The sequence below is a fragment of the Sphaerodactylus townsendi genome, linkage group LG14 (assembly GCF_021028975.2).
Source record: "Sphaerodactylus townsendi isolate TG3544 linkage group LG14, MPM_Stown_v2.3, whole genome shotgun sequence".
Lineage (NCBI taxonomy): Eukaryota > Metazoa > Chordata > Lepidosauria > Squamata > Sphaerodactylidae > Sphaerodactylus > Sphaerodactylus townsendi.
The window spans coordinates 29,832,388-29,854,255 of NC_059438.1; the positions used below are offsets into that span (position 1 = coordinate 29,832,388).

Here is a 21,868-nt window from a genome sequence, read left to right on the forward strand (position 1 = left end):
GTCCAAGCCCCTCTGCAAGAGCTAGCTATCCCAGAACGGTTAGTGGGCCATCACCACCTCCTGTGGCAGCATTATTCCAAACACCAATCACACATTGTGTGAAGAGAGTGTTTCCTTTTATTAGTCCTAATTCTTCCCCAGCATTTTCAATGGAATGCCCCCTGGTTCCTAGTATATTGTGAGAAAAGAAAATTTACATGTCAACATTTTTCTACCCTCAGCCATAATTTTATAGACTTGAATCGCATATCCCCCCTCTCAGCCGCCCTCCTCTCCAAACTAAAAAAAGGAGTCCCAAGCAGCTGCAGCCTCTCCTCAGGGAAGGTGCTCCAGTCCCTCAATCATCCTTGTTGCCCTTTTTCTATCTCCTCATGAATGATGCACTTTCAATCCGCTTTCACAATTGTTTGCAAGTGGATTTTGCTATTCCGCACAGCTGCAAGGTTGATTGAAACTGCTTTATTCTCCATGTAATGAAGGGGCCAACATTTCTAGTGGGTGGGCGTTTCCAGAAAGAGACTGAGAAACTCCTGCATAAGTGGGATTAAGTTCAGCAGTCTAATCCCCAGCGAAAGGCACATTCCCTGAAGATAACTCTTTGCTCCAGGGGCTTCGGCTGTCCTGGACCAGAATGGATGCTCTTTGTTCACCAGAGGGATCCGGATGCTACTACCCCAGCAAGACCTGCCGCCCAAATTCCCTCTCTGGTCCTTCAAAGATCTCTGACAGCAGGCGATCCCCTGAAGTTAGAGCAGCTACTGCCCGAAGCTGCTTTCTCTATCTTGACTGTTCAGGCGAAAACCTGAGTACCTTGTAGTTTAAAAGCGGTTTTGGTGCAGGTTGCCTGATTTGTGCTTGCTGTTTTCTTCAAATGTAGCTCTTATCTCTGTGCTACTTCTCTGAACATGGTATGTAATCTCAACTTGAAATATTTATTGTTTTGACTTTGTTAATAAATGGACAGGTGAGTCATACCAACTGCCTGGTACGAAAAGGGAATATTTATTTTAAAACTGCCATCCAGGCACAAGTCCTGTTAAGTAGCTGGAAATGTTCCCTGTCTTGATTCAACCCCAAAGCCAACTCCACCACCCCCCACCCAATGCGGCTTCCGTGGCCCAGCTACCCCCACCCCCCACTGCTTCCATGGTCCACTTTATGCACCCTTGAGAAGACCACACCGGATCCTCTTAGGGGACTGCGTTTGAGTGGATGGCCTCAAGTTGAAGGTACAGTGTAGAGATCCTGTGATTATAGGTGTCCTAAAATGGAAATGTCACTGGATTGAAAAAAATTAATGGCTCTGTCATCTATTATGATCCAAGATCAACCAGATTTTAATATTCCAAACCCCCACAAAACGCTAAAAACATAATATGGAAAAAATGAGAACCACTCTTATGGAAGGCAGACAATATGGGAATGGCCCATAGGATGGTTCTTTGAAATCGTGTGCAGTATCAACCCTGTGGAATTGACTCTTCCACCATACAGAAACAGGTATATTACAGAAATCCTTGGGTGCCATATACCAGCAGACGCGCCTCAATAAGTGATGATTTCCTGCATTCGTGTGAAGCACTTCCTCACTCTACACAAACCTCCACAATTCTCCAGCTGCCCTTGTGTGAGGATAATGCCTTTGTGAATTAGTATGTTGCTCTAGGAACGGTGGGTTTTGAACCATAAATTGTTGCCAACTGTTAACCCAAAGGGAGTGCATAGCATTCCCATTCTATGTATGAACAACATTTATTTATTCATTCAGTTTTTATCTCTTTCTGACATGCAGCCTCAGAGCGGCTTCCAACCTGTTCAATAAAAATATATACAATGCATTCTGCGCCTAAAAATCCAATTGGGATGGAATAATTTAAACTAAAAACAGTTCCCCCTCCTCACATAAACACACCACAATCAAGAGAGGGGGAAGGAAAGGGAAGGAGTTAAGATCAGTTTTGAAGGGCCAACGGCTGTTGAAATGGCCATAGTACCATGGGTTAGATACAGAAGCAGTGAGGGAGCCCCGATTTTCCATACTTCTACCAAAGGCTTTGAGATATCTGGAAGCACTTGCATTGCCTGTACCAAATTGCCAGCAAGATGATTGGTCTAGTATTGTTTACTCTGACTGGCAGCAGTGTTCCATGGATTGAAGATAGCAGGGATTGGGTTCAGCACCTGAATGCAGGAGCCACAACCACAGCCTCAGTTAAACACATGTGAGTTCACATCTGGACACCAGTTCAAGTGTGAATTAGTCCAGTGCTTGGTTGTTTAAGTTTCTCACACAAAATGGGTGTACAACACAGGGATGCAGTGAGATGCCCCCAGTGGAAAATTGACATCAAGAATAGAAAGAATATTACTATGTTAAGTTTCACATACTTCCCCTTCTCGAAGTAGACCTCCCCCAGATCAGTAACAGCAGCATTAACTTTTCTTGGGATGCTGAAGAAAACCACATTAACTCCGTATTTAACAAACAAAAAAGGGTGTTTCCTTTTTCAGTTTTGTTCCAAACAGCACTGAGAGCAGAGCCTCCTGAACTGGTTTCTGTCACTTAGAAGTGAAAGTGTAGTAGTGCACTGCCGACCCAGCAGTGCCGTAGTAGAACGTTGGGATATAGCGGACCTGCTTGTGCTTGCGGTCGCCTTCGCACCCTCCCTCATCCCCATGAGTCCTGGTCATGAACTGTCTGGCTCAAATCACGAGTACCTTGGGGACAATGGTCTTGCCCCAGGTGCAGGATTGGAAGCTCCAGGCAGTAGCAGCTCCTCTCCTGCGTAGCAGATGAGATCATGCATCACATGATGATCTCCCGACCTCCCGCTCTCCCGGAACTCCCCAGTCACTCCCTCCTGCGCCCCTGGCGGGGCGGCAATAAAGGTGCCAGGAACCCGGCGGGCCGGGAGACTTCGCTAGGAACCTGAGACCTCGGTCTCCAGCTGCTGTGATCTCCACCGGAGAGATGTTATCTCGGCGTCTCGTCTCGTTCTTCGCTGACGCGTGGAGTGGTACACAAGCTGGTGCGAAACAGGAATCCTCCCGAACCTCCCACCCTGCTCACATTAGGCAGGAAGGGCAGCGATACGAAGTCCCGCTGGATGGCGCATCCAGGGACCACCGTTTAGTATCGCCTGTCCTCTGGATGTGCGCATCCAGAGACCGCGTCTAGGACACTCTCGTCCGGCCGGAACACCCGGTGAGTATAGAGGAGCTTGCAAAAGCAGGGCTTATGACAAGCCGTTGGCCGAACTGGCGTTAGCGAAATGCGGCAGGAGTCCCGTAAAGAGGCTGCATAAGAATTGGTTGAGGAGATTGAAACTCAGTGTCCGCCAGGTACCCAGAGGGGGGGACGGTGAATCTTAAGGACTGGGAAAACATCAGGCGCCTCTTACGCACAGAGCCAGCGGCCTTGATGTAGCTGCTACTGGCGATGGAGACAATGTTTTGTCGCCACCATCCCAGCCTGCAGACCCTCGGCTCCCTTGCTGTAGGCCGCCCTCCTTCGATCTTTCACCTTCAATTTCAACCCAGATTTTTCTCCTATCCACTGGTGGGCCTGTCCTCACCCCCCTGGCTCCTTCACCCATTTCAAACTCTCCCAGCGGCTCAGCCGCCCCTCCCCACTGCTCCGCCTTCCTTTTCGAAGCCACTGCACCTCCGTCAGCGCCCGCGTAATGGCCTTGGGTTTCAAACTCTTTCGCCCAGAGCGTATTAGCCACAATCTGCAGAAGAAGCCCTGGCGGAAGCGATGCGATATTCTTGCATTGCTTTATCCACTTCACAGATGCTTTGGGAGGGATGGCATGGTTCGGCGGATTTAGCCGAATTTTTACGCCCCCCCTGAGCTATAATATCCTTACCGAGCTCCATAGAAAGCAATGCGGGGCGTAGAGTCACTAGCCCGGTAAGAGGGCATGCCAAACCATGCAAGGAACCTAATGGTTCCAGATGACTGGAAAACCACCTTTATGCTCTAGGATCGCTCCAGGCTGCGGGGGCGTGTCCCCTGGCCTCTGCAACAAGCCGGAAGCCAGGAGACAAGGTAGGCGTTCAGTGATGGCGCTGCGTGTGCGAAGGCTGCGCTGTCGCCTGCCGCCCTCCTGGGACCGTCCATGCGAACCCAGGGGGGTGCGTTGGCATTGTTTATGCCGACGCACCCCCGCATCGTTGCGGAAAGGGTCTAAGTTTGGTGCTGATAAAGAGCTTTGCACACTCATTGAAACTCGCTTGCTTTTGTCTAGTTTTGTTGTAGGTGGCTGTTTCAAAGTGCTGGAAGCACAAAGCATAACTTGAGGAGGTTCTGCTGAAAAGGCTGGTGCTGATTTTTGTTCAGATGGCAGAAGCAGCTGCCAAATGCTAATTCCAGACTCATATTCTTCATTTATATCCTGCCTTTTCTTCTTTGCTTAACCATTCATTGCACTTCGCTGGCTCTTAAGAACAGGTGGATTCTAATCTGGAGAACTGAGTCTGATTCCCTACTCCTCCACCTGAGTAGCAGAGGCTTATCTGGTGAACCAGATGCGTTTCCGCACTCCTACGTTCCTGCTGGCTGACCTTGGGCTAGTCACAGTTCTCTCCTAACTCTCTCAGCCCCACCTACCTCACAAGGTGTCTGTTGTGGGGAAATGAAGGGAAAGGAGCTTGTAAGCCACCTTACAGGAGAGAAAGGTGGGATATAAATCCAAACTCCTCCTCTTCTTAATTTTATTCTCAATTGCAACCCTGTGAGGGGCATTAAGCTAAGAGTGTGTGATAGGCCGGACATCTCCCAATAAGTTTCTGTAGCAGGAGGATTCCAGTTTGGATCTGCCAGATCCCAGTCTGACATTCTAACCATGAGGCCACAATGCAAACTGGAGTTAGAAGAGTTCATTTCTCATCCTGGTCTGGTTTTAGCTTTAGCTGGGTTTTTTTGTAGCACTTTCGATGAGAAATGAACTCGGGTGTTTATTTCCAAGAAGAGGGTAATAAAAGAAAGTAGTTTTGGGCTAGAATCCTCCACTGTGACTCACATGTTTACCCACCTTCGCTGTTGTATGTGAAATCACGTGGCTTTTATATTGAACTGTTCTCCACTCTTATATGAATGATACGCTGGTTAAGAGGCCTGGCTATGAGTGTTCCCATAAAACCAGTTTTTTCCAGCCTGCTGATATCTGCAAAATACACCCTGGTACTGAAAAGTTTGGAGACCTCTGCTGTAGGCCGGTGTTCTCAGACTGTAGCTTGAGACCCATAATTTTGTCATGACTTTCTCACAGGTGGTGTCAGGACCGAAGGAGATGCTGAAGGTTTGTTGGCAAACCTGGGATCGCTCTGCGCAGTGTGAAAATGGCCATAAAACATAGCCTGTTACTCAGTAATGCCATATATATTTACACATATCAAACAAAAGAGAATATAAATATACCAAGTGTTCAATTCCTGCATTTTATGTTGGGGCGGCAAAGGGGAGATAGCGCGGAATTACTTTGGAAGTGGGTCCAGAACGGCACAGTAAGACCCCTTCCGCACATACAGAATAAGAACATAAGAACAAGCCAGCTGGATCAGACCAGAGTCCATCTAGTCCAGCTCTCTGCTACTCGCAGTGGCCCACCAGGTGCCATTGGGAGCTCACATGCAGGAGGTGAAAGCAATGGCCTTCTGCAGCTGTTGCTCCCGATCACCTGGTCTGTTAAGGCATTTGCCATCTCAGATCAAAGAGGATCAAGATTGGTAGCCATAAATCGACTTCTCCTCCATAAATCTGTCCAAGCCCCTCTTAAAGCTATCCAGGTTAGTGGCCATCACCACCTCCTGTGGCAGCATATTCCAAACACCAATCACACATTGTGTGAAGAAGTGTTTCCTTTTATTAGTCCTAATTCTTCCCCCCAGCATTTTCAATGAATGCCCCCTGGTTCTAGTATTGTGAGAAAGAAAAATTTATGTCAACATTTTCTACCTCATGCATAATTTTATAGACTTGAATCATATCCCCCCTCAGCCGCCTCCTCTCCAAACTAAAGAGTCCCAAACACTGCAGCCTCTCCTCATAGGGAAGGTGCTCCAGTCCCTCAATCATCCTTGTTGCCCTTTTTCTATCTCCTCATGAATGATGCACTTTCAATCCGCTTTCACAATTGTTTGCAAGTGGATTTTGCTATTCCGCACAGCTGCAAGGTGGATTGAAAGTGCTTTATTCTCCATGTGCGGAAGGGGCCAACATTTGAAAGTGGGTGGCGTTTCAGAAAGACTGAGAAACTCCTGTGATAAGGATTCGTTCAGCAGTCCCTAACAGCAGAAAACATTCCCTGAAAGATAACTTGCTCCAGAGACTCGGCTGTCTGGACCAGAATGGATGCTTTGTTCTCAGGGATCGGATGTGCCACCCCAAAGACCTGCACGCCCCAGAATTTCTGCGGTCCTTTAAGATTCTGACAGCAGACGTCCCCCTGAAGTTAGAACGCTACTGCCGAAGCTGCTTTCATCTTGACTGTTCAGGCAAAAAAACCTGGTACTTTTGTAGTTTAAAGGCGGTTTTGGTGCAGGTTGCCTGATTTGTGCTTGCTGTTTTCTTCAAATGTAGCTCTTATCTCTGTGCTACTTCTCTGAACATGGTATGTAATCTCAACTTGAAATATTTATTGTTTTGACTTTGTTAATAAATGGACAGGTGAGTCATACCAACTGCCTGGTACGAAAAGGGAATATTTATTTTAAAACTGCCATCCAGGCACAAGTCCTGTTAAGTAGCTGGAAATGTTCCCTGTCTTGATTCAACCCCAAAGCCAACTCCACCACCCCCCACCCAATGCGGCTTCCGTGGCCCAGCTACCCCCACCCCCCACTGCTTCCATGGTCCACTTTATGCACCCTTGAGAAGACCACACCGGATCCTCTTAGGGGACTGCGTTTGAGTGGATGGCCTCAAGTTGAAGGTACAGTGTAGAGATCCTGTGATTATAGGTGTCCTAAAGCTAGGCTCAATGGATTGAAAAAATTAATGGTCATTTATTATGATCCAAGATCAACTAGATTTTAATATTCCAAACCCCCCACAAAGAAACATAATATGGGAAAATGAGAACCACTCTTACCCTGGAAAAAAAGCCAGTTGTATCCACAGATGTCTTGAGAAATGTGTGTACAGTATCAACCCTGTGGTTGACTCTTCCACCATACAGGAAACAGGTGATTAAAGAAATCCTTTGGGGCAGGCAGATAACAAAGGAGTACCAATAAGTGATGATTTCCTGCATTCGTGTAGCACTTCACTTACACAAACTCCACAATTCTCCAGCTGCCCTTTGTGAGGATAATGCCTTTGTGAATTAGTAAGGTTGCTCTGGAGGTGAGTTTTGAACCAGGAAATTTGTTACTTAACTGTTAACCCAAAGGGAGTGCATAGCATTCCCATTCTATGTATGAACAACATTTATTTATTCATTCAGTTTTTATCTCTTTCTGACATGCAGCCTCAGAGCGGCTTCCAACCTGTTCAATAAAAATATATACAATGCATTCTGCGCCTAAAAATCCAATTGGGATGGAATAATTTAAACTAAAAACAGTTCCCCCTCCTCACATAAACATACCACAATCAAGAAGAGGGGGGAAGGAAAGGGAAGGAGTTAAGATCAGTTTTGAAGGGCCAACGGCTGTTGAAATGGCCATAGTACCATGGGTTAGATACAGAAGCAGTGAGGGCCCTGATTTTGTACTTCTGCAAGAGAAACTGGATATCTGAGCACTTGCAGCTGCCCTGTACCAAGCAAGATGATTGGTCTAGTATTGTTTACTCTGACTGGCAGCAGTGTTCCATGGATTGAAGATAGCAGGGATTGGGTTCAGCACCTGAATGCAGGAGCCACAACCACAGCCTCAGTTAAACACATGTGAGTTCACATCTGGACACCAGTTCAAGTGTGAATTAGTCCAGTGCTTGGTTGTTTAAGTTTCTCACACAAAATGGGTGTACAACACAGGGATGCAGTGAGATGCCCCCAGTGGAAAATTGACATCAAGAATAGAAAGAATATTACTATGTTAAGTTTCACATACTTCCCCTTCTCGAAGTAGACCTCCCCCAGATCAGTAACAGCAGCATTAACTTTTCTTGGGATGCTGAAGAAAACCACATTAACTCCGTATTTAACAAACAAAAAAGGGTGTTTCCTTTTTCAGTTTTGTTCCAAACAGCACTGAGAGCAGAGCCTCCTGAACTGGTTTCTGTCACTTAGAAGTGAAAGCCTGCCTCGTGCCCTGAAAAAGAACTGTTTTCTCAATCAGCTCTGAGAGGAAGAGTTTGGATTTATACTTCACTTTTCTCAACTGTAAGAAGACTCAAGGCAGCTAAAAAAAAAACCTCTCCCCACAACAGACACTTTGTGAGGAAGGTGGGACTGAGAGAGTTCTGAGAGAGCTGTGACTGGCCCAAGGTCCCCCAGCAGGCATCATGTGTAGGAGTGGGGAATCAAACCCGGTTCTCCAAATTAGAGTCCACCACTCTTAACCACGACACCATGCAGGCAGACATGTTCGCACTTGGGAGGTAAGCTGGTTAACATCACAGGCTGGTGACAAGACCTTCCATTCTCTCAGAGATCATGGATAAGGCCAGCCCTTTCCAGCAGTCGAATTTCACCACTACAAGTTGCTTAAGTTAGGTTTCAGAACACAAACGACCTCAAACCTGGTTAGTTTGTGTTCTGAAACCTGGCTAAGACGGTAGTGGGGATTCGACCGGGGAGGTCGTCCCTCAAACCTGGTTAGTTTGTGTTCTGAAACCTGGCTAAGACGGTAGTGGGGATTCGACCGGGGAGGTCATCCCTCAAACCTGGTTAGTTAGTGTTCTGAAACCTGGCTAAGACGGTAGTGGGGATTCGACCAGGGAGGTCGTCCCTCAAACCTGGTTAGTTTGTATTCTGAAACCTGGCTAAGACGGTAGTGGGGATTCGACCGAGGAGGTCGTCCCTCAAACCTGGTTAGTTTGTGTTCTGAAACCTGGCTAAGACGGTAGTGGGGATTCGACCGGGGAGGTCGTCCCTCAAACCTGGTTAGTTTGTGTTCTGAAACCTGGCTAAGACGGTAGTGGGGATTCGACCGGGGAGGTCATCCCTCAAACCTGGTTAGTTTGTGTTCTGAAACCTGGCTAAGACGGTAGTGGGGATTCGACCGGGGAGGTCGTCCCTCAAACCTGGTTAGTTTGTGTTCTGAAACCTGGCTAAGACGGTAGTGGGGATTCGACCGGGGAGGTCGTCCCTCAAACCGGGTTAGTTTGTGTTCTGAAACCTGGCTAAGACGGTAGTGGGGATTCGGACACCGGGAGGTCGCCCCTCAAACCTGGTTTGTTTGTGTTCTGAAACCTGGCTTTGACGGTAGTGCGGACTCCGCCGGGGAGGCTCATCCCTCAAACCTGGTTAGTTTGTGTTCTGAAACCTGGCTAAGACGGTAGTGGGGATTCGACCGGGGAGGTCATCCCTCAAACCTGGTTAGTTTGTGTTCTGAAACCTGGCTAAGACGGTAGTGGGGATTCGACCCAAGTCACAGGGACAGAACCTCTAGGCGTTCGGTTTCTTGCTCATATATCAGCAGAGCGGGAAACCAATGCTATATGGAACCAGTCCAAGCGGCACAAGCAAAAAACACATCCAACAAAATAGCTTAATTTTTTTTCAAGGTACATTTCAGTCCCTCTTGGGGCACGCCACTGGGGAATGAACCATGGACAGGGAGGCAGACAGATCACCATCAACATTGAATACCATGCTTGAAACCAACGAACAAGCACTCTGCTGGGTTTTTTTTTTCACATTGCTTCACCTTGCCCATGTTTTTCATTTGAGGTACTGGTTTGTTACACAGAACGTAAACTTTGTCCACCAAATCGGCACTTACAGCGTCCGGCCAGAGGCCTTGCTGGTTTTCAGCCCAGCCTGGGTACCTACAAGAGCTGGGGAGGTGGTTACATTTTCATTTTCCTCGAAATAGGACATTTCATCAGATTGGCTCAGGTGCACTGCTGAAGAACTTGGGGAACAGAATCGGAGAGGGGGGGGGACACACCTCATTTGGCTTTGTAGTAGAATAATTCAGTAAAATTGAAAAGACTTCCCCAACTTACAACGATTCCTTAACGACGATAAGAACCTGCAATTCTTTGTATACAACTGCTTCATTTGTCGGGAAGAATTCAAAAGAAACAAACTGAAGGTGAAGGGTGTTTGGCGGGCAAGGGACCAGGAGGAAAATAGCTGATTGCCCCGTGCAGGTATTAGGTTTATCATTTAATTACTCTTAATATACATACATACATATATATTCACTCTCTCATTCTCATTGTATAGGTTCACTTCCTTCACACAGAAGGCCCACGGTTTGCATTTTGTTTTTGAAATTTCAGATTTACAGGGAATTGTCCGACCCCCGAAAGGGGGAAAGTCACGCAGTTGTGGAACAAGCTCAGGATACTTCTATGATCTCCATGCTGCCCGAAAAGCTTGACTGGCTGCCCACTTTCCCCAGTTCTTCTCGGGACCTGTTCTCTGACCTGATGCTTTCCCCAAATTCCATCTGGCAGCTCCTTCGCTTGAACTGCTTCTCGAAAGAGCTCGCGTTCGCGGCTAATCCGCGCCAAGGCAGTCTTCCCCGAAAGCAATCGCGTGGCTTTTTCTCCTCCTGGCGCGACTGGCGTGAGGGCTTGCGTTTCCAAGAGCCCTCCGTGGGCAGCTGACTGCAGCTATAGGCGGGGTAGGCCGCGCTGCTCCCGTACAAAGCAGATGCGGAATAGACGCAAGAGGGGTCTGTGGCAAAATACCAGCTGTTGGTGAGGGAAGCCGCCGAGGTCTGAGGGGCCAAAATGTCCGAATGCCAGTCCTTCAGCCCGAGCCCTGCAGCTGACTTGGCCAAATGTTGCTGGCTGGTGGAGAGGCCAAAGAGAAAGTTTGTTCTGTAGTTGTCTTCCATGCTGCCGCTCCGATGCAGGGGGTACGACCTCTGGGTGGTGGTGGTAGTGGTTCGACCTAAATGCTGCCATTTGCTTTGACTGTCAGGCTGCCGGGCCTTCTGGGAGCTCTTGGGAATCTTTGCTTCCTCTTTGTCGGGGCTGCTCTCTGGCGTCTGTTCCGAAACCTCCTCGACAGGTGAGAACTGGCACAGCTTGGTGCTATTTTCCAAGGCCGCTGAATGCTTGTAATATTCTAACGTATCCTCCAGAGAGGAATACCCCTGTCCCGAAGCTGCAAGGCAGTTACTGTTTGCCATGCATGAGACGGATTTGATATCCAAGGAAAACGACCGCTTCAGTCTGTTGCTGTCCTCCACCTTTTTATCTGAGGACACGCGGAGTCCGGTGATGGCCTGAATCAGTGGACTGTCTTCAAGAGATGACAGAGGCGGGCCTGCCAGGCTAAGTGAGTCCACAGACTGCTCCACAGTCTCCAAGGAAGAGGCAGGGGCACACAGCTGCGGGGAGGAAAGGAGGCTGCTGCTGTGCCCGCTGTCCGAACCCAGTCCCTGCTCGCCGGTTTTCTCCAAGTGCAGAAGTTTCCGTTTGCTGAAGGGCCCCGTTTGGCCAGTCTGCTTCTTGATTTTCTTTTCAAAGTCCAGAAGCTGGCCGAGGAAGTTGAAGTTAGGAGAAATGGTGGGTCTCTTCTCTTTCACAAATCTAAAACGAGGTTTTAAAAGATATTTTAGGCCACACAGTGTTGGCTTATTAAAACTGGTGCCCTGCATATTGGTACGTTATGGCAAACCAAGCCCCATATATGAGCCCCCAGGAAGACACCTGAAGGTGATCCACAGGACTCTCTGCATGCTGGTTACAGGAAGGGAGCATAAGAACAGTTTGGATTTATACCCCACCTTTCTCTCCTGTAAGGAGACTCAAGATGGCTTACAAGCTCCTTTCCCTTCCTCTCCCCACACCTTGTGAGACTGGTGGGGCTGAGAGAGTTCCAGAGAACTGTGACTAGCCCAAGGTTATCCAGCAGGAATGTAGGAGTGCGGAAACACATCTGGTTCACCAGATAAGCCTCTGCCACTCAGGTGGAGGAGTGGGGAATCAAACCCAGTTCTCCAGATTAGAATCCACCTGCTCTTCACCACTACACCACGCTGGCAGGTCAATGGTCTTCAACTTCCCTCTTGCCTAGAGAACTTCTTTTTGTGATACCATCTTTCTCCCCTTCCCACCATATCCCAATGAAGCCAGCTGCTCAGCCCACAAAGCAGTGGCGTAGCACCTATGGGGAAGGGGCACGTGTGACGCCCTGGGCAGAGCCATGGCGGAGGCGTGGCCAGACCGCGGAGGGATCGTGGCAAGGGAGCATATGCGCCCCAGGCAGAGTTTCCCCTTGCTCCGCCTCTGCCTCAAAGTCCTTTCTTGGCAAACTACATTTGCACATGTCCATTTCCGTTGAAGAAATTCCAATTCTAAATGTCTCGGGGCAGAAACTAATCTCTTTCACGTCCTGCTTCATATAAATGCAGCAGAAATGACTTTGCATGATTTCTTCTGCAGCTTTCTTTCCAGTCTTACACAGGTTACTATGCTTTTGTGATCATGGGGACGGTAAAAGAAATACCACCAGAGCACTGATCACAAGAAACGCCTGGCACCCAAGATGTCAAACTTTGTCCACATGCTTTCATTTATATCACAGTATCCATGAGGACTAGTGACTTAATTTTCAAACAATAAAAGCTGCGATCTCAGCAATCTGAATGCTGAACCCTGATATCACAGTTATCAGAGGTATAGCATACAGACCAAGACATTTGACTTGAGACAGGCCAATTGGCCATGCTGGGAGGGCTGATGGGAATTGTAGTCCATGAACATCTGGAGAGCCACAGGTTACAGACCAAGAAGCCACCTACCAATATACCAGCAACAGGCTCCCAAGTAGAATCACTCCAGAGGTGGTAGTCCTGTATATTTCCCCAGAATTGCAAGTCTAAAAAACTACTGAAAGGTGAGCCCACCTTTTAGCTGGAAACATTTGAGCCAGCCCAATAACACCTGCTTTTATGCAGGTAAATTACTGTGGAATCCAAAGAGGAGGGGGCTGAATGTATAAATGCAGTAGCATTTTGTCCCTACCACAGATTCCTTGGTTAGCTTAAATAACAATAGCTGACACTTATGTAAACACTTGCTCCAAGTATAGAAAACATTTTGCCCTACATTTTCTCAGCAGTTCTTTACAAGGACTGCATCAAACAGCCACAGTTCTTCCAAAGTGCTCTGAACTCCCAGAACAGTATGATATACTTCTTCCATATCAAGAGTATCTCCCACTGAGTTCTCTGCAGTAAGACAAATTAGTGTGTTTGGGGTGGGGCAATGCCTGGGGACCACCATAGATCCCTGGGGCCAGCAGTGACCTTGGGTGACTACGATATACTTGGTTAAACAGGCATCGGGAGCCACTTAAAATATCACAGTAGCCATGGAGAGCCCTAGATGTACAAAAGCCATTGATTCAACCCCCCAAGCCACTGTCCAGATGTTTGAAGCCAGCCCTCAATGTTAATTTGCTCCTGGAAAAAAGTCCCAATTCCTTACCTATAAGCCTCATCTAAGGACATATCCATTCTCTTCATTATGTACGCTATTGCAATGGTGGCAGAGCGAGATATTCCAGCTAAACAGTGTACCAGAACGCGACCATTCGAGGCTTTCGCTTTTTCTGTGGGAGAGAACAACCAAAAATTAAGGTTAATGATATTTTCAAAGTCATTGGAATTAGAAATCTAAGCTCAAGGGATCCTCAACTGGAAAACACCAATGCAAACAATTGCAGAATCTCCCTTGTAGCGTGGATCAAAGAGGGAGGGAATTTGCAACCTCGCATATAGATGTTTCTATTTATTTATTTAAAACAACCACACCCCAGCTCTTCATGTGCTCATGTCTGCTGGAATAATAACCACAAAACTTCAAAATGCCAAACATCTCGAGCGTCATAAAACTAAACATGAATCAAATTATAATCTCTGGATCGATCACCGTTATGTTATTCCTGTGTCTGGAACCAGAAAATTGAACTATGAATGGTAAACTGAAGTCCCACATCAAGGCGGATTCCGTATGGGCCAAAAACAGTAGTATGAAAACGGTGTAAAACATGAGCAGCAGTGGCGTAGTGGTTAAGAGCAGGTGCATTCTAATCTGGAGGAACCGGGTTTGATTCCCCGCTCTGCAGTGTGAATGGTGGAGGCTTATCTGGGGAATTCAGATTAGCCTGTGCACTCCCAACACACGCCAGCTGGGTGACCTTGGGCTAGTCACAGTTCTTCTGAGCTCTCTCAGCCCCACCCACCTCACAGGATGTTTGTTGTGAGGGGGGAAGGGCAAGGAGTTTGTAAGCCCCTTTGAGTCTCCTTATAGGAGAGAAAGGGGGGATATAAATCCAAACTCTTCTTCTCTTCTAAACCCTTTTACACTGTTTTAAACCATTTTACACCGTTTTCACACCACTGTTTTTGGCCCATGCAAAATCCACCTCTGTCATTGGCTGTTTCTTGATGTCCCCTTTTTCTGCTTCCAACATCAAATATAGCCGGCAAAGACACATGTACGCGTGGAGACCAACAAAAGGCAGTTCTGACCTAGCAAGAAGTGGCAGAATAACCATGACTAATCATCTGGTCTGGAGAGTCAGTCTGGTATAGTGGTTAGCGCGTTAGATCTGGATTCATATCCTTTGTGTAGCCATGAAGCTCACTAGCTGATCTGAGGGTAGCCTCTCTCAGCAAGCATAAAATGGACAACCACGCATGCTACAGCTAAGAGTCTCGAAAGGAAGGCAGGCTAAAAGTGAACTAGGTAGGCCACACACGTTGGTACATGAGACACCCAGTTCCTGGGGAGGACCTAAGGAAAACATCTTTCCATCCTCCACATCCTTCTCAATCTGTTAACACACAAAAAAGAAGTCTTTAAAAGTGACAAGATCACAAACAACTCTGCTAGTCTTACCTGCCCACACAGATCATTCCTAAAGCGGGGGAAAAAATGTCTTCCAGTTGGCAAAATGTTCCCTGCTTGGGGCCAACTCTTACCAACTGGAGGCAAGCAAGTTGCTGCCTATTTAAAAAGCCCAAGTGCCAAATAATCTTGTGGTTGAGCAGAGAAAGTCATAAGAACATGCAATCCTAAACACACTAACCTTTTTTTAAGCCCATCCAAATTAATGAGTTTAGAAAGATGCAACTCAGATTAGGACAGTGTTGTAAACAGAAAGTCTTTTGCAGGGATGAATGTCTACTTATACAACATTTTGATGTGAGAAGGGATAGGGTTAAAAGATTTTCTCCACAGAAAAAGCTATGTACTGTGCCTTGTTTTTGCTTAGACAAAACATGGGGTATTACAGAAAAGCATGGCAACCTATTTTCCATGCGGAGCGAGACTCAACAAGCGGCTGTTTCTAGGAGCTGGCACGCAATATTCTCGTCAGAATTAAGCCTCATGTTTTAAGCATCTGGTGTGCGCTGCCCTATATTAATTTCATTCCATTCACACACAAAAATTTCATTCCATTTAGACATATGGGCCCAGCTTCCTAGCCAAGGAAACTGCAAAGTAAAGTCATAAGTTAGAGAGTTTTTATCATTTCAATGCACTGGAAACACAGAGCAACCTCTTTTAGAGGAATTGGGGAGGGGGGGGGAGTATTTTTCAAAGAGCAGATTTGCCCCTAAATCACAGTCCCAAGATGGTTCTGGATGGACATATTACATTAAATTCTTCTATAGCGATCACTTTGTTGTCACAAATTGAGCACTCGCTAACTTTGCATGTTGTATAGAAGTGCCGGAAAAGAAGCTAAGTGTTGGCATATGCAAATGTCAGCTTTTCAGTCATGAAATAGTTAAATGATGCTGCTTGTTAGTAAACAATAGCTAGATTAGCTTAGTCAATGGGGCATCGTTTCCTGCATTAATGAAGTGATCCATTGATTGTCGTTGACTAATCAATATACTGTCACAGACCTTGTGTTTCCATGCACAAATGCAACTGAGAGGAAGTTGTAAAAGTAACTTCTCATCTTTGTTCACAGAATAACAACACAGAATAATAATTTCAATTCCACTTCCAAAGCACTTCGCAGCTGGATTTTACTGTGTAGAACAGCCAAATCCACTTGCAAACAATTGTGAAAGTGGATTGAAAGTGCATTATTCGGCATGTGCGAAAGGGGCCTTAGACCTTTTCACAGTGTAGAAGCCGCATGTAGTTCAGCTTAGAAAAGACTGCTTGTTTTGTACCATGTTACCCTTCCCTTCTATTTTTCTTCTTTATTTAAGCTAACCAGCAGCAGCTTCTGATAATTTATTCTGCTAACTACTTATCTTTTTTACACCAACAACAAGATAGTTTGCCTCCCCTGTTTGCAGTTCCAAGAGCAGTGCTTGGGAAAGGGGCAGGGGGGTGGGGGAGATGCTGCCCTTCCTTAGTGAGGAAAAGTGTCCCCTGCAAGCCCCTGTGTGAAAGGAAGGGTGTGCCTTAACAGTCCAGGTGCTTGGGAGCAACAGCCGCAGAAGGCCATTGCTTTCACATCTGCAGGTGAGCTCCCAAAGGCACCTGGTGGGCCACTGCGAGTAGCAGAGAGATGAACTAGATGGACTCTGGTCTGATCCAGCTGGCTTGTTCTTATGTTCATGCAAGACCAGAAGTGCCACTTGACTGATCCAGCATGCCCAACGTTGCAATGGCCATGCCCTTCTTCCAGATTTACCATTTTTCACTGTATTCTAGAGGCACCGAAAGAGGAAAGCAACTTAGTCACGTCCTGTTTTCAGAGCCCGCTGCCTCATATTTTTATTTATTGCCGTCATTTATTCCCTGCCTTTCTCCCCAATGGCTCAAATAGTTCTCATCCCCTCCATTTTATTTTCACAAGAACCCTACGTGGTTGGGCAGGATCAGAGTCTTTGACTGGCCCTCAGTCACCCAAAGCAAGCAGAGTGGGGATCCCAGATCCTGATGCTCTAACCACTACTCACATTGGCTCGCATACAGAACTGCCAACTAGATCCATCTGAGGACAAACTTCAATGGCAGCTCACCCACCCCTTCGTTAGATGCAGGGGGTTTACACAGCTGATTGAACAGAGAGCCTTTCTGTACTTTTGTTCTGTTGTACTGGTCCTTGACTGTAAATAAATGATTGTTCAATTGAGAGCCTTTCAAAATAATATGGGAAAATGAGTTGAGGCAAAGTTGCTCATGTGAGGGGATGCTTGTGGATCTTCCTGATAAAACTTTGGAGGGGAAGAGGTACCCTCATGAGCTTGTTATCCTCAACTGAATAGGATGGTCACACTTTCAACGAAGAGTCGTGAAACAGGCAAGCTTCGCCTCTGGTTTTAGATGTGCAAGCATCACATGTTTGTTTTTAAAACAAACAGTGCTTTTATTATTGAAACTAGCCGTGTTTTTCCCCGAGAATTCTTTCAGAGTCCATGCCTCTGTTGCAACATGTTTAGTAGAATTAAATTAGTTGGTACATTTAAAAAAGAGACGCAGAGAGAGAGAGAGAGAGAGAGAGAGAGAGAGAGAGAGAGAGAGAGAGAGAGAGAGAGAGAGAGAGATTGCATTCTCTAAAAGCTTTACCTATGAAATCCACAGATTTGTCCAACCAGGGAAAAATTTTCTCACAGAAACTGTCATTCACAGGGACTCTTAAGAAGTGAGAGTCTGGGATACAGTCCGGCTTGGGGCAAGTATTGCTGGCGTTCAGTACATAGCCAATGTCATTTTGCTTCATCAGCTCCTGTAAAATGTCACCATCACAGCCACAGTCAGTAGGTGCAAATCAATGTAAGAAAGAGTTGGTTAAATCATACTTATAATTAGGGAGGAGCCAGAACTGGTTTGACACTGCTGAAAATACTGGTGACAAAAGACTACCACCCCAACATATTTGCCTAGACCACTGCTTTTACGTCATTTTACTCTGGTTTGGATCAAAATCAGGGCAGGCTTTCCCTTTTTCTTAGCATCCATGAAATCATCTATTTCCTGTGTCCCCCCCATTACTGTGATCTTTCCCAAACTTGGGCCCCTTCCGCACACGCAAAATAATGCGTTTTCAAACCATTTTCACAACTGTTTGCAAGTGGATTTTGCTATTCCATACAGCTTCAAAGAGCACTGAAAGCAGTTTGAAAGTGCATTATTCTGCATGTGTGGAATGAGCGTTGGTTTGGTATCATCTTTTTGGACACTTCATAGTCAAAACATGTTTGAATGCCTTGTGGCAGGAAAATGCATGTTTTTTCAGGTCTTGCCCACATTTGGTACCATTTTTGCCTCACCTCCTCAAGCTACCTACTAGCTCCTTTGAATACGCAGCTTTTTTTTTAAAAGGCAGGTTCCTAACTCCTTTTATTGTGTACGCATGCCTTTCCTCTTATATATCCCCAATAAAAGGGGCAAGAGCATTATATTTAGGAAAGGAAATCCGGAGATCCAGAGAACCTAATGGCTAGATCATTATGTTATAGCCTGTGCCAACTGCCGAATTGTTAAAGAGATCTCTACTGGAATAAGAGAGAAAGGAGCACGGGGGGGGGGGGGGGGCTGAGGGAAGGAAGGGAGGGGGGGGGAACTGTCAGGTGGCCATGAAAATTACACAGAGGACCACTGTTGTATGAAAGCAACCAGAGTTCGTTACATCATCCCCTCTGGCCTTGATTTCAGTTGATTGCTGATACCCATCTGATCGGTTATGTAACAGTGTGACATAATGCCATTCCTAAAATAGGGTTAAAGGCAAGTTCTCGCAAAGGCTTTTACACATCTTAAATTATCTGTTGCAGTGCCATTGGAGAGTAATAAAAAAAATAGAAGAATGTCATTTCTGGCAACCAACATCACCTTTCATTTTGTAAGAATATGACAGTAAACAACTTCTTACAGTCAGATTTTTTTTACTCACTCCCCATTAAGGTACAGTGACAATGACAGATATTGACTACGTGTCACTATGCACATATAGAAGATATTTTTTTACAAATTCTGCACCCTGAAATTTACACATTCAGGGAGAAAGCTCAAATGGGTAAATCATGCCCTTGGGAATATAGCAGTGGTTTCCAGCCTGGGGTACTCATGCCCCCAGGGTACAATTTTGGGGTATGTGAAAGGAATTACATAATAGGTGTGCTAATATACTGCAATTTTAGGGAAATTATTTGCCAAGAGATTCTCAAGTTAAAAAAAAAGTTGGGGACCAACTTTCAGCATGACTAAATTTGTATCTTCCATTTAATAGGGCTGATTTATAATTTCAGAACTGGCTTGGCTATGGTTTCACACAAGGGTCAAAATATCCCTCCTACTGAGGGGTGGTTTTTTTTAGACAGAAACCTTAATTAGCATAAATGTAATGGACACTGAAATAGGTTATGACTGAATTAACCAATTCTGACTTATTAGTATACAAACACATCATTTTGTTTATATTACTTTACTGCACATCAGAATTTGTGTCCTGGATTTTTGGACTCAGTTACTATTATTACACATTCCCCTACCCACAATACTACCATCACTACATTTCAAAATTCACCTTGTTGAGAACGTCCCTCTGACAACCGAGATACAGATGAGGCAGAATCCTGGTTGGCCCAGTGTTGGAGACGGGTAAGCAGGGCTGAGAAATGCAGGAAGGCACCAGAACAGACTTTTCTTCACATAGGCTAGGGAAACATCTTGAGAAGTCAGCAAATCCACCTGAAGGGAACAAGTGACGTTTCGGTTTTATACGTGGAGAAAAAACATGGTGCGTGAGACACCCTTTTGGGGATTTACATACCATTTCTCATAAGAATACATGGAGTAGCAGTGGCGTAGGAGGTTAAGAGCTCATGTATCTAATCTGGAGGAACCGGGTTTGATTCCCAGCTCTGCCGCCGGAGCTGTGGAGGCTTATCTGGGGAATTCAGATTAGCCTGTACACTCCCACACATGCCAGCTGGGTGACCTTGGGCTAGGCACAGCTTTATAGAGCTCTCTCAGCCCCACCTACCTCACAGGGTGTTTGTTGTGAGGGGGGAAAGGCAAGGAGATTGTGAGCCCCTTTGAGTCTCCTACAGGAGAGAAAGGGGGGATATAAATCCAAACTCTTCTTCTTCTCTTCTTCCACAAGTAACTCTTAAGGACTGTAATATCATGTGCATGAATGGCTCATCACAGAGAAAGTTTCCATGTGACATGCACACAATCAACTGCACGATCTAGCAATGCACATACATTTTCAAAATTACTGTTCAAGAATATTTTTTTTGAAAATCCTACAGAAAGGCAATTAATCATGGGGGAGAATGCTTTAAGACACGTTGAGTTCCCATTGGGGAGAGGAGTAGGTATAAATGAAGTAAATAAGGTTAACATCATTACTGACTTTTAAGAAAATGATTTCGACCGGGCACCTCCGGCTGCTGACCCATAGGCGTCTATAAACAAAAATGCACAAACAGAACTCCAGATCACATAAATAGCTGGGGTGGACAGGAAGGGAAACCTACTCTGCTGTGGATGGACTGTTTTCCACGCTGGAGACACACATACTCCAATATCCCCCACTGAGTTGCAAATTAAATGTGTCCATCATACTGCGCTGTCCCTTTCTTGAAACAATGCCCTTATGCATGTTAACCAATGTCATGTGGTTGTAAATCTAAAGTTGCAATTATTTTAGAAGAATGAAAGTATTCTCAGTTTCATTTGCTAGCGTGTAGAAGAGAGGATTTCCATGAATGGGTGTTCAGGGTATCAGTTAACAGAACCGGCTGTTTTATTTAGTTTGTGGTTTGTGGATATTTCCCCCCTGTTAATGCAGTGAGCAACTTTTCCAGTGCTGGCTTGTTCAGTTTATTACTTGTGGCTACAACTTGCAGATGGGAGTTTCTATGAAACCAACTTAAGGCGCCAAAAGCCGTTTGTGGTCGAAAGAGCCCAAATTGCTTTTGTTGTGCAGAAACTGAATACCTCCCAGATCTTTGCTTGCAAAAACCAGACTCTTTTCCCACTTCCAGCCACAAAATCTTGCCAAGATTCAATATAATACTTAATTATCCAGCTGGTAGGAGGGTGTTAAAATGTGGTGGTTTCAAAACTTCTCTTTGATCAACATATGGCAAGAGTTTCTACAGACTGTTTAGGTATTATTATTTATTATAAAAACGTGATCACTTTTTAAAGGACGTCCGAACGCCAAAGGAATAGTGCCTTTCCCCCTTAGTCCTCTCTTATAGTTAATAATCAGCGAGAGGGGAAGAAGACAATGACAACGCAAATAAAATTAAACCCCCTTGTAGCTAATTCACGCATCCCTGCTCCGACTGCTTTTGATTGCACCCATTTCAGTTAGGAATGTGTGAAAGACAAATGTTTGATGCCTATGCATAGATATGCACCTAAAATCTCAATGGTATGATGCCCAACCCCATACTAACAATGCACGTCAGTCTGGTGAAGCTACATAGGCCCCTTCTGCACATGCAGAATAATGCACTTTCAATCCACTTTTAATGTACTTTGCAGCTGTGTGGAATAGCTAAATCCACTTGCAAACAGTTGTGAAAGTGGACTGAAAGTGCATTATTATGCATGTGTGGAAGGGGCCATAGTGTCTTCAGGTAGAACACACCCGCCACTGAAAATTTTGGGACCCAATTCAGAAGTTACTGGATCAGCTCCGGTTGCGGTAGGAATCTTTGATGTGTCAGGGGCACCAGACACCATAGCTGTGCCAAAGGAAGCCTTTGGGGATAATCTGACTCCCTGCTTAGCCTTTCAATTTAATTACAGCATTTGAGCCAAAGACTGGGAACTTGTTATAGGCCCCTTCAGAGT

The 21,868-nt window shown here is 45.8% G+C and overlaps 1 protein-coding gene and 2 long non-coding RNA genes across 4 annotated transcripts in view; 1 reads left to right on the plus strand and 2 right to left on the minus strand.

Annotated features, from left to right (window-relative positions):
• The first annotated feature begins 373 nt into the window (after positions 1-373).
• LOC125443527 lies at positions 374-6,680 on the plus strand. The gene is made up of 2 exons (XR_007246136.1): positions 374-443; positions 6,178-6,680. It is a non-coding gene; the product is annotated as an uncharacterized LOC125443527 (long non-coding RNA).
• Positions 4,450-8,354, minus strand: LOC125443528. The gene is made up of 3 exons (XR_007246137.1): positions 7,911-8,354; positions 7,749-7,754; positions 4,450-4,460 (listed from the first exon to the last, which is right to left on the minus strand). It is a non-coding gene; the product is annotated as an uncharacterized LOC125443528 (long non-coding RNA).
• A 1,385-nt stretch (positions 8,355-9,739) lies between these two features.
• DUSP16 (dual specificity phosphatase 16) overlaps positions 9,740-21,868 on the minus strand; it is a 56,245-nt gene continuing 44,116 nt past the window's right edge. For both annotated transcript variants that reach the window (XM_048515782.1, XM_048515781.1), the window contains exons 4-7: positions 19,581-19,744; positions 17,621-17,780; positions 13,565-13,688; positions 9,740-11,662 (exon numbers count right to left, since the gene is read on the minus strand). In XM_048515782.1, the coding sequence (XP_048371739.1) occupies positions 10,459-11,662; positions 13,565-13,688; positions 17,621-17,780; positions 19,581-19,744 (1,652 nt within the window). In that variant the 3' untranslated portion in view covers positions 9,740-10,458. The remainder of the gene's footprint in view (positions 11,663-13,564; positions 13,689-17,620; positions 17,781-19,580; positions 19,745-21,868) is intronic.